Source organism: Lutra lutra, chromosome 7, assembly GCF_902655055.1.
Source record: "Lutra lutra chromosome 7, mLutLut1.2, whole genome shotgun sequence".
NCBI lineage: Eukaryota > Metazoa > Chordata > Mammalia > Carnivora > Mustelidae > Lutra > Lutra lutra.
This window is the reverse complement of record NC_062284.1, coordinates 120,584,927-120,597,448: the sequence shown is the minus strand read 5'-3', so window position 1 is coordinate 120,597,448 and position 12,522 is coordinate 120,584,927. Positions and strand designations below refer to the sequence as shown.

The 12,522-nt window shown below is 40.3% G+C and overlaps 1 protein-coding gene across 9 annotated transcripts; it reads left to right on the top strand.

Moving 5' to 3' along the window:
- The first annotated feature begins 530 nt into the window (after positions 1-530).
- On the top strand, positions 531-10,391 carry GPR65 (G protein-coupled receptor 65). Of its 9 annotated transcripts, none has more exons than XM_047738509.1 (4): positions 531-782; positions 1,045-1,211; positions 7,122-7,125; positions 8,631-10,391. In XM_047738509.1, exon 4 carries the CDS (start codon positions 9,168-9,170, stop codon positions 10,188-10,190), a length of 1,023 nt encoding a protein of 340 aa, XP_047594465.1. In that variant the 5' UTR covers positions 531-782; positions 1,045-1,211; positions 7,122-7,125; positions 8,631-9,167; the 3' UTR covers positions 10,191-10,391. The 9 variants fall into 9 exon arrangements, with proteins under 9 accessions (XP_047594465.1, XP_047594464.1, XP_047594467.1 ...); XM_047738508.1 differs by lacking the exon at positions 7,122-7,125 and adding an exon at positions 6,979-7,121 and having other exon boundaries at positions 1,045-1,214; positions 8,713-10,391; XM_047738511.1 differs by lacking the exon at positions 7,122-7,125 and having other exon boundaries at positions 1,045-1,130; positions 8,713-10,391.
- The last annotated feature ends 2,131 nt before the right edge of the window (positions 10,392-12,522 follow it).

Sequence of the window (12,522 nt, the reverse complement as noted above, 5' to 3'; positions counted from 1 at the left end):
AAGAGAGAAAGAAAGAAAGAAAGAAAGAAAGAAAGAAAGAAAGAAAGAAAGAAGGAAAGAAAGAGGAAGGAAGGAAGGAGGGAAGGAGGGAAGGAAGAGAAAAAGTCTTCACAAAGTTGCCACCATTAAGCAAGGAAACGCGCTCTTTACACACCCAACATCCATTCTTCCCCAGCTCCTTTTCTCCCAGGAAGTTCATCCCGCTGAATCCAAGTAGACCCTCCTCTCTCCTACATCACACATTCAGTGATTCATCCTTTCTTTCTTCTTTCTTTTTTGGACATCTCTTAGAGTACTTATCTTTTTTTGCCCTTGTATTACGGTTATTACTGAACATGCCTTTTTCTCACTGGGTGATGGGGTCCTCGTGCCCCACAGCCAGATCCTCCATCACCCTCAGCACAACGCCCTACGAGTATAATAGATATCCGTGCAGACAGAATATATGAATGAGTGAGCAAGGGATTACATGAAATTCTAGCACGTTTTCTATTACCTAAACACATATATCAGTATACATTGTGATTGAGATGCAAAGAGGAAAGTGAATCATAAAAATTATTCTACCGTAACTAATAAACAAAAACATCTTTTAAAATATTTAAGAGACTTCTTTTGTTCAAACTTGGATAATGTAAATCTTCATTAAGAGGCTGCTTCCTCTTTAGTGATGAAATATGAATGCAATTTCCTGTCCCCTTGCTAGGGTTAGTTTCTCATCTCGGTGCAAGCAGATCTATCCAGCTCCTCGGTGGACAAGATTGTCACCCCAAGAAACATGGGTAAGTGTAAGATTAAACAATAAAATAAGATTTTTATTAGATAACATACTCTGACATGATCATTAGTAATGTTCACAACCCTTTAATCGAATTTAGACTAATGAATGCGATGAAGCAGAACTTTATGAGAGAGAGAAATGAGATTGACACGTGGTTTCCTCTTCTTTGGGCAGTGGTAAAAGGATGTCAAAATTGCTGTTTACAAATAGGTAAATCTACCGATATACAAGAGTGGAATATTTATGCTTCATTCTCTTTTCAGGAAGCATCATATTGGCAAACTGAATTAAGAGTTTGTGAAGCAGTCTACCAGCTCCCAGCTGTAGAGCCATCCCGCACCATTTCCTGGTTGGTACGATGGGCTTGTGATACTTTCTATGTCATCAGAAATAATGTGAAATTTGGAAATAGGATTTCCAGTGTTAATAAGTAGTAAGTCATAATTCTTACTTAACAAGTGGCTATCAGTATCTGGCACAAAATAGTCTTAATAAGCAGCTATTAAATTAATAATAGATATATTTTAATACACTGGGGATTATCTCCTTCTGGAATTTGGTAAAAATTGAAGTCAAAATTAGAAACTTATCCAAATTTCTCAGCACTGGTTCTAAAAACAATTTTGTCAAAATTGTATTAAAGTAGTAAAATGATATCTGAAAAGAGGTATAAATAATAAGAACCATGTATTCCATTAAAATCTCAGAAGCAGGGCACCTGGGTGGCTCAGTGGGTTAATCCTCTGCCTTTGGCTCAGGTCATGATCCCAGGGTCCAGGGATAAAGCCCTGCATCGGGCTCTCTGCTCAGCAGGGAGCCTGCTTCCACCTCTCCCTCTGCCTGCCTCTCTGCCTACTTGTGACCTCTCCCTCTCTGTGTCAAATAAATAAATAAAATCTTTAAAAAAAAATAAAATCTCAGATTCACCCACATTAATTCAACAACTATTATCTGCAGAGCTTGGTATCATATTTGAAACGTTGCTATACAAATTATACTCTGAGTGCTCCTGGTGTCTCTACTATGCTCTAGGCAGATGACAAAAGATGACCTCCACTCAGGACATGTTGGGGACAGCACAAGGACACCCACAGACTAGCAGTGGGTCATTCAAACAGTACTATCATCTAATACATAATGAAGGTCTCCCATGTTCCAGGAACGTTATGTGTGTTCTCATTTTATTGTCACAATAACTCTATAAAGTGGGTGTTAATCTTACCTATGAAGATTGAAACGTAGAGAAGAAGCACCAGGGTCATAAATCCCCCAAGGGCTGTGTGAGAGCCTTTCAAAAAGTCTCCGGAGCCACACACCCAACGACAGCCTCATAACCACTGCTTCTGTTATCCCACAGAGAAGACACTCTGATTCTGCTTCATCAGACTATTTGATCTTGTGGTGGTTTTAGTCAAAGCGGAAACATTTTTACAGAGGAAGAAACTCAGTCCATTGAGAATTTTACAAATCCTCCTAAAATTATGTTTGCCATTTATCCATCTTTTTTCTTCCTTAAGAGAAAAGATGAATACTTCTTAAGATGAATAGAGAAAGAAGGGGCACCCACTGCCAGTCCTCTCCCACCCCTGCCCTGACCTCTCAATCCTGGTCTCAAGGAAGGATGTTTTCATGGCGGAGGTGTTCTTCCCAGACAAATGAGCCTAGTGATAGGTGGGACCCTGTGCAACCATCAGAGCAGAGTTCCATCGTCCGTCACTCAGACTTTTTTCTAGTGTCATTTTCCTTCTGCACTTTTATCCTTTAGGTCTCTTTAATGAGGATTTTGGGGGTCAATTTTCTCAGTGGTAGTTTATCTTAAATTGTCCTTAATTTTGCTCTGGATTTGACATTTGGTTCTGTCATGTATATAATTATAGGATGACATAAATTTTCACGGCCATTTGGAAATATCAACCCATGGTCTCCTGGTCTTGGTTATTACTACTGTGAAGTCCTTTGTCACTTTACAGTTCATTCTTTGTAGGTACTCCATTTTTTCTCTCTGGTCATTTTTTCTTTGTCTTGAATCAGCAGCTTCATTGCAGTGTGTCTAAGCAGATGTCGATTCCCATCTTTGTTTTTAATCCTTGTTGGGATTTGCTGGGTTTCATAAATCTGAGGATTCCATGTCCTTCATCAGTCCTAGACGGCTGTCAGTCATTATCTTTGCAGACATTCCCTATTTTCTCTTTTCTGTCCCTTATGGAATTCCAGTTAAATATATGCAGACGTGTTTGCTTTATTCTTCATGGCTTTTTGTTTTTTCCCATGTCTTTAACACTCTGATAATTTATTATTTCCTTAGATCTGCCTTGCAGTATATTAATTTCCTCTTCAGCTAAAGCTCATCAGTGGGTTAGTCCCTGTGTTGATTTTTTAAAATTTAAATTATTACATATTTTATTTTTTGGAAAATTTATTTCGATCTTATTAAAAATATGCCAATTCGTCTTTTGTAGTCTCTTGTTCCTTGCTCATGAGTTTAAATTCCTTCATTTCTTATTTTTTCAAAGGTTTTTTTGTATTTATTTGAGAGATAGAGAGAGAGAGAGGGAGAAGGAATGAGAAGGGTGGGAAGGGTCAGAAGCAGAGGGAGAAGCAGGCTCCCCGCAGAGCAGGGCTCGATCCCAGTACCCTGGAGCTACCTGAGCTACAGCAGATGCTTGACCGACTGAGCCACCCAGGCGCCCTTCCTTTATTTCTTATTAACATAATTATTTTGTGCTGTAAATCTATTACTTTTATTCTAAAGCTTTTGTGGATCTGCTACTCACTTTCCTCATTTTTGATAACTCTCAGGCATAGTGGTTAATGTATGTGTGTGTATGTGTGTGTGTGTGTGTGTTTTCATGAGCTCATATTTGTTAAAACTTTTATCTGAGGAGATTCTTTTTTATTTAATATTTTCTACTGAAATAGAGTTGACACACAATATTACATTATTTTCAGGTGGACAACATAGTGATTCGATAACTCTAGACCTTACTCTATGCTCACCACAAGCGCAGCTGCCCTCTGTCACCACCACACAACACTCTCACAGTAACACTAGCTCTGGTCTCTATGCTGTACCGTTCATCCCCATGACTTATTCATTCCACAACTGGAAACCTGTGTTTCTCACTCCCCTTCACCCAGCTTGCTCACCCTTGTGCCCCCTCCCTTCTGGCAACCACCCATTCCTTCTGAGAGAGTTCTTTGAAGCCTAGGTGGAGAGAAGGTCCCTCAAGTGATGATTTCTATTTACTTTTTCCAGGTGCCTAGGATATTCGTTTTTTCATATAGCAAACTCTCATTTTTGGTGAATTCACTTTCATCTTGCTTAAATGATTTATGGTTTGCTTTGGTTTCCATGAATTATGTTTATATATGAGAAAAGAAGTAAAATGGTATCAGTTCTTAAGAAGGTCTGTGTGCTCCGCTGCAGGTAATATAGATGCTGTTTGGCTCTCAAGATTCTTTCAAGCTCATCACACAGAGCCTCTGATTACACTTTCTAACTTTTAATTGCAGGATAACAATACATGCAGAAACATGCACGTGTCCTAAGTGTACAGCTTGATGAATGTCTACAAACTGAACACGTTCATGGAATCAACACTCAGAACAAAACCAGAACATGGCAAATTCTCAGAAGTCCCCCTCATGCCCTCTTCCAGTCATTACCCAGCCGCTCCCCCAAGGCAAACACTACCTGACTTCTTTTTTTTTTTTTTCCTGACATTTAAATGTTTACTATGATACTCCACAACCAAATCAAACAAGGGTTTGTCCACCTAATGTGCAGCAAGCCAATTAAAACTGTCATGGAGCTTCTGCAGTGAAGAAAGGTAGGCTAGGTATTGGTGTGGTACCACCCAGGAGAATGGAAAGCTCATTCTCTAGAGTCCCGAACTGCCTGATGGCTTGCAAGTGAGGGCTCTGAAGGGCAAAATTTGGGGCAAGGGTCTTTGAGGAAGCAGACATCATTGAGTGGAGGCCCATGAGATCATGCTATCAAAGGTCTCCTGAGAAGGCAGATGCTATTTTTGTTTTTGTTTTTTATAAGAATTTATTAATTTATTTAGAAGAGAGTGTGTGAGCAGTGGGGGGCAGGAGAAAGAAAGGGAGAAGGAGAAGCAGCCTCCCTGCTGAGCAGGGACCCCAGTGTGGGGCTCGATCCCAGGACCCTGAGATCATGACCTGAGCTGAAGGCAGATGCTTAACCACTGAGCCACCCAGGCACCCCAAAGGTGGACACTATTGAGAGGAGGCCCATGAGGTCATGTTAATAGGTACTCTGATCCTGCTCCAGCTGGCCTCCTGAAGTTCTTTTCCATCTCAGGAGACTTAGATTTGGAAAAATATCTTTAATTCTTCTGTTACAGATTTCATTAGGTACATATAGTACTTATATCTTTAAGGTAGTGCCGATTAACTACATGTAAGCCAGTGGGATTGCATTCCTACAGGTTCTCTGGCCAGTCCAGCCATGCCTGCAAGTGGTATAACCTCTAGAGTTCATTTTTTTTTTAAAGATTTTATGTATTTACTTCAGAGAGAGAATGAGTGAGAGAGAGAGGGAGAGGAAGTGCGTGAGCGAGGGAGGGGCAAGGGAGAGGGAGAAGCAAACTCCCCACTGAGCAGCAGAAATAGACTCCCAGCTGAGCAGTGAGCCTGATGGGGGTTCGATCCCAGGGCCCTGAGCCACCCAGGCACCCTTCTAGGGTTCGCTCTTGCATCTGAACTGACAAGACAGATGCGGACTTCACCTCCACATGATTTTTGCAATCATGCACACATATCATGTTACATATACATCGATCTCAATCGGTCTTCACTACATTTTCTTCCTTACCACATTATGAGTGCTGAAAGATACTTAATTTCAGCTTTGAAATAATTCACAGAGGATTCCCAAACTCAACAAAATAGACCCTTCAAAGCTCAGCTTCATGACTCTTAAGAACTGGGAGATTGTTTTGAGTGTGGTAGCAGGATAAATGTTCCTTTTAGCCATCTAGTTCTCAAATCAGGTGCAGGAAAAATTAGAGCCTGTCTAAGTAAATCCAATACATTATCCATTATAGAAAAGGAATCCGTGGGCACATAACAACACATTGTTACTAAGTGGGAGGACACGATGTGAGATGATGATTTTTACAAGTTTATTTGAAGCCTGTAGAGTCTAACAGACAATGTGAAAGTGATGTGTTCTAGAAAACCTGTGGTCATCTTCTATCCAATTTACAGAAATGATTATTCACAAATTATTTTCTTTAATTAGATCTGTTATTATGGCGAGAAGACTTGTATTAATCTATTGGTGCTACTATTTTAGTGGAAAATAGAAAATAATTATTTTCTTTCTCAACAAAGCTGGTCTACTTTGCTGTAAAAACACCTCAGCTTTCGAAGGCATTTTTTTTTCTAAAGATTTTATTTATTTATTTGACAGAGAGAGAGAGATCACAAGTAGGCAGACAGGCAGGCAGAGGGAGGAGGGGAAGCAGGCTCCCCGCTGAGCAGAAAGCCCAATGCAGAACTCGATCCCAGGACCCTGAGATCATGACCTGAGCCGAAGGCAGCGGCTTAACCCACTGAGCCACCCAGGTGCCCTTTCTAAGGCATTTTTATGTAAAAAGCAGAAAGCAAAATAGTTTTCAGCCAAGAAGCTTTATTTAGCATTCCAACCTAGGATCGTGGCCAAGTTCCACCCATAATTAAATAGGTATTTCTAGGTAATGGCTTAATATGTGGCTCAATTCTTTATTTGTAATACAAGGATATAATAAATGGCCCAGAATAGTAGTAACACCTAAGTTATAACAAATATGCATGCCATTTTAAAGGGTGCCTAGCACATAGAAAGCCTTTAATAAATGGACCACTGCTCTGATTTCTGACAGAGTAGATTAACTTTACCTACTTTTTAATCACTAGTAATATTCTTTTGTGTCTGCTTTTTTCCATCACTCTGCACTATGTTTCTGAGCTTCAACTGTGTTATTGTACGCAGCAATAATTTGTTCGTTTTCAGTGCTGTATAGATTTCAATTGTGTTAATATATACTTATCTATTTACTGATCTATTTACTTCTCTATTCTGCTGCAAGTGCTCTTTCCACTTGGGGGATGCTACAAATAAGTTTACTGTGAACATTCTTATTCTACCCCACGTCTTTTAGTAAACACATGTATGTATTTCTGTTGACCAGATACCTGGAAATGGAATTGCTGAACCACACGGTATATGTAAATGTGAAAACAATTTTCCAACCACCTGTAAATAAGAGTCCCAGGCACATTACAGCCTTACCACAACTTGTTAACTTCTGCCTTTTTCATTTTATTCATTCAGGTGGGTGTCATTGTGGTTTTCGTTTGTATTTCCTTGATGACTGACAAAGTTGAGCACATAGATCCAGCAAGAGTTCCTGTGCAGATCACAGGACCAAACAAAGAGTGTAGACTCAGGCCCCGTTCCCAAGAGAGGACCAGCCGGAGGCCATGAATCCTCAGGGATTTTTCATCTTGGCTCCTCGCAGAAACACAGCAGAGACAGGGAACTTGCCAGCAATCCCCACCATCTGCAAGAAGCTTTCCAGTTTGTTTCCTATGTTTAATTTCTAGTTCACCTCTTGCGTGAGGACAGAGGCTCCAGCACCCCCACACGTGTGCTATGGTGAGAACCACTTCCTGCCTGCACACGTCTGCCTCTAGCTTCTCTGCATTAGAGACTCTAGTCACATCTTCCAACTCACACAGGCCTCCAGGACGTCCAGAGTTTTCTGCTCACGTACCTTCCTGATCTTAGCTCCCACTTCCTTTTTCTCCATCCCAATTTTTTTTCCTCTCTGGAAGTTCACCTATTGTTTCAAAAGTTGTTTTTTCACAGTTTGTTCATATTTCTAGGTGTAGTACAACAAGAAGATTTGGAGGAATTTAGGTCTTTACTTTAAAACTGACATATAAATAGGTACTCTGAATGTGGTTTTTTCTGCTACCAGAATCCTGTGGCTTGTGGTGGCAAGGCCTCTGTTGTGCTCAGGGCTCATTCATACTTGGAAAGGGGTGGTTTTGGTGTCCTCAGGCACATAACAAGAAGGCAAATCTTTCTTTCCCTGCACAGTGACTCTACAGAGTGTAATCTCCCCACCACATCCAACGCAGGAATAGGCCTCTCTGGCAAAGAAATAGAGACTAAAGTAGTTCTCTACTCCACTATGAAAAGAAGAATGGGGTCTCTGTTCCCATGTGAATCTATAATAGCAGACCTTTAAAAAATTAAGCTAATAAACAGTGACAAAGGTAGACACTGATGGTGAAAAGATTTTGCCCAGAATTAAGAACATTCTGCCCTCTCTTTCACAAAAGTACAGGAAAGATAAAATGCCCATGAAGGAAGCAGTGGGAAAGCAAAAGAGGCAGTGTTGTCTAATGATTTATGAACTTTCATCAAGCCGCTATATTTTACAATATTTCAGTTTATTAAATTTCTTGTGACTCTATTTTCTTGACTAATGAGCTGATAGTGAAAGTACCTCATACCTAGATTGCATACAAAATGAAACATTTGAAATCGTGTAACTATATGAACTATACAGTTCATATAACTCAAAAGCATTTACTGATTACAAACAAATCATTACATCTTCCATTTTTATTAGCTCCGAAAATGTTGTAACTTATAGTTTTGTGATCGTGTCCAGTGAGAAATAGAATTCCCTCTCATCTATCACCCTGTGGATAATTCTTATTTGAAATAGAGAAAAATGTCTCAGCTTGATTTTATTTACTGAAGTCAATTAAATAATTTACCTTTTTAAACACCTTCATTGTCATTTAATACATTTTTGATATCTCCAAGAAATGAAATAAAAGAAGATTGTTTCAAAAGCATGAGGCACCCGCTAAACACCTAAGCTATTCGAGTTCATCTTTCGTTACAGAAACAAAGGCATGTTAAAAATAGATGTCAATCTCCGTGAAAACAAAGCCTTCTATATTCACGTGTGCACCAATCTCCCAAGTTTTGTGAAGGAAAACAAAATGAGGACGACACTCTGCCAATGCTGAGGGATGGCCCGGTCGGTCGCTGGGGTTCTTCATCAGCATCCTGTGATAATAAGAACATGGATTTCTGCTCGTTAAAATTTACTGACCATTGTGGCTAATCGCCAGGAGGCTGGATTCTGGCCTCCAACTATTGATATCTTTGTGAAAATTGATCTACATCCACCTTTTAAAAGCACCAATGATAGAATCAGAACTTTTGAAAGCAAAGAAAAATGGACATATATTCGTAAAAAAGAAGGAGATGCTGAAAGCAAACTGGAAGGAGGCAAGACTTACCTTGCTGCGTACCTTCTAAGAACAAATGCAATTGCCACCTTAATACGAGAAAATGAACAGCACGTGTATTGAAGAACAGCACGACCTCGATCACTATCTGTTTCCAATTGTTTACATCTTTGTGGTCATAGTCAGCGTCCCAGCCAACATCGGATCTCTATGTGTGTCTTTTCTGCAATCAAAGAAGGAGAATGAGCTAGGAATTTACCTCTTCAGTTTATCACTCTCAGATCTGCTCTACACATTAACTCTCCCTCTATGGATTGATTACACTTGGAATAATGACAACTGGACCTTTTCTCCTGCCTTGTGCAAGGGGAGCGCTTTCTTCATGTACATGAACTTCTACAGCAGCACGGCCTTCCTCACCTGCATCGCCGTTGATCGGTACTTAGCAGTGGTCTACCCTTTGAGGTTTTCTTTTCTAAGGACAAGAAGATTTGCCTTCATGGTCAGCCTATCCATCTGGGTATTGGAAACCTTGTTCAATGGTATCATTCTGTGGGAAGATGAAACCACTATAGAATATTGTGATGCCAAAAAATCTAATTTTACTTTGTGCTATGACAAGTACCCCCTGGAGAAGTGGCAAATCTGCTTCAACTTCTTTAGGACATGTACAGGCTATGCAATACCCTTGGTCATCATCATGATTTGCAACCAGAAGGTCTACCAAGCCGTGCAGCATAACCAAGCCACTGAAAACAGTGAAAAGAAGAGAATCATAAAACTTCTTGTTAGCATCACACTGACTTTTGTCTTGTGTTTTACTCCCTTTCACGTGATGCTGCTGATTCGCAGCATCTTAGAGCGCGATGGGAGCTTCGGTAAACTTACCTTTAACCACAAGTCTGGGAAGCAGACTTACAAAATGTACAGAATCACGGTTGCATTAACAAGTTTAAACTGTGTTGCAGATCCCATTCTGTACTGTTTTGTCACTGAAACGGGAAGATCTGATATGTGGAGTATATTAAAATTCTGTACTGGGAAGCTTAATAACCCAAAAGCACAAAGAAAAAGCATACTTTCTATGTCTACAAGAGACACCACGGAATTAGAAATCCTGGAATAGAAGCAAAGACTTTTTTTAAAGTACACAGTATCATAACATCAAGGTTACATTTTGAGGAGGAAATTAAGGATGGGAGGGGACAAAGTGTTCCAACTGAATATTTTAATCCTCTTCAATAGAAATCTTTTGGAAGTGTACTGTATGGCTCCCTTTTATTAAATTGAATATTGAATAAAATTCAATAATATTAAAAAAATTCAATAGTATTTTAGTGACTCAAGATCATTATTATTAATAGCAATTGGTTTGTTTTGTTTTGTTTTATCTATGCTGTAACCTTTCAGAGGTTATTAGATGTATGGAAATCTGTGCCCTTAATTCAGTGAGCTTTGTGTTCAGTTTTCATGATTTTTATCACTCTTTCAATAGATTTCAATAGATTTCAATAGATTTCAGGCGCCTCTCATAGCACTCTTAATAATGGTTAAAGAATCAATGATTTGGAATATTGTATGATAGGTTAAAAAGGAACCAGGCCGCCAAAATCGTTGAGCAGTGTATCCATCCTGTCCGAGCAGAGCCAGTCTTGGAGGACCCACAGTGGCAGGATGCTGTCCAGATTTTAGGGCAAAGCACGCTAGATATGATCTAAAATTTTCTACAGTTCTGACAGTGGGAAGTTAAGCTTTCGGTTTTGAGAAGCTTTTGTCGTTCCTAATTACAATCCTCCATTAAACTGTAAGTATGGGGGTGCCTGGGTGGTTCAGTGGGTTAAGCCTCTGCCTTCAGCTCAGGTCATGGTCTCAGGGTCCTGGGATGGAGCCCCACATAGGACTCTCTGCTCAGTAGGGAGCCTGCTCGCCACAACCCTGTCTGCCTGCCTCTCTGCCTACTTGTGATCACTATCTGTCAAATAAATAAATAAAATCTTTTTTAAAAATAAAAAATAAATAAACTGTAAGTATGTCTGGAAGAAGAAAGACCCTACAGCTAATATCCACCTGGGACTTTGTTGGCAGAAGACCCAGACAGGAGCACCACTGACCACCCACCATTTGACCTTAAAGAATTTTTGTGTTCTCCCTAAGGCTCAGCTTCTGTCCACTGCAGGGGCAAGAATAACACTTGCTTTTAACAAGTAGATGTGAAAACAACTTTGCAGAAGGTGATGAGATGTCTAGATGTTCATTATTACTTATTCTCATCTTTATCAGGATTAGTGGACAGCTACCCAAGAGATAGAGATTCCCCAGGACCCTGGGGTAAGAATGTGGCCATGTGAGCTGACCAGGGCCAGCTCCAGCACACCTCTGCTCTGGTTACTTCTTCCAGGGAGCTGACCACACCCGTCAAGGTAACTGAAGGGCCTTCGTTGTTCCTGGCTCTGTGGCATCTTCTCCGCAGTGCCTGCTCCTGGGAGTTCATAGTGCTGAGGAGACACACACTGAGGATGTCACCATGAACAGAGGGGTGGACATCCATTTTTGATTTGTTTAAATTCCAGACTTTTTATTTCCTTATTCAGAATGTTATTTTTTTAAGATTTACTTATTTATTTTAGAGAGAGAGAAAAAGAGCACATGTCTAGGGTGAGGGCCAGAGGGAGAGAGAGAAGCTCAAGCAGACTCCTTGCTGAATGGGGAGCCCAACATGGGGCTCGATCTCACGACCCTGAGATCATGACCTGAGCCAAAGTCAAGAGTCAGACGCTTAACTGACTGCGCCACCCAGGTACCCCGATTTTTTAATCTAACGGACTCAGACATCTTAGATAAGCCACTGAGGAAACTGAGCACAGGATTTTAAAACATCCATTTTTCCTACCTCATCTGAAGAAGCTTCATGGATGAAGGAGACGTGAAAACACATCAAAAATAACCACCTCGTTTGGACCAAATGATACAGCATTATCTCCATAGGGGCAGTCTGAGCAAATCTGCTTCCCCAACATCATTTATTCCATTTTCTCTTTGCAGTTTAAGCCATAAATTCTCCCCAAGACATTATGTTTTCATTCCTAAATGTTAGGATCAGATAAACAATTATTTGCCAATTGCCTCTGTTGACCTTGTGAACTTGACTTACTTACTTAGAAATACGCAGTACCAATTTTAAAATAGAATCTGTGGTGCATGGCATGTAAGCATTTCTTTTTCCAACACTTTTTATCTCACCCTGGGCTTCCTTTAGTCCAGACACTACTGTCATCGTTCTGTCATTTATGCATGGGGCCTCTGTTCCTTCCTGGCTGAGCCCATCCACAGGTTGCTATGGAAACACAACAGCTACTGTAACTCCCTGACCCAAGAAGGCCTTTGTGATAATAGACTTCTTTGTCCAGGTCCATCGGGTGACTCTGCCATGAATCGGTAGGCTGTTCCTCCAACAGACA

What these genes read in the sequence shown, in the direction of transcription:
- GPR65 (XM_047738514.1), top strand. Translation starts at nt 9,168, where the DNA reads ATGAACAGCACGTGTATTGAAGAACAGCACGACCTCGATCACTATCTG.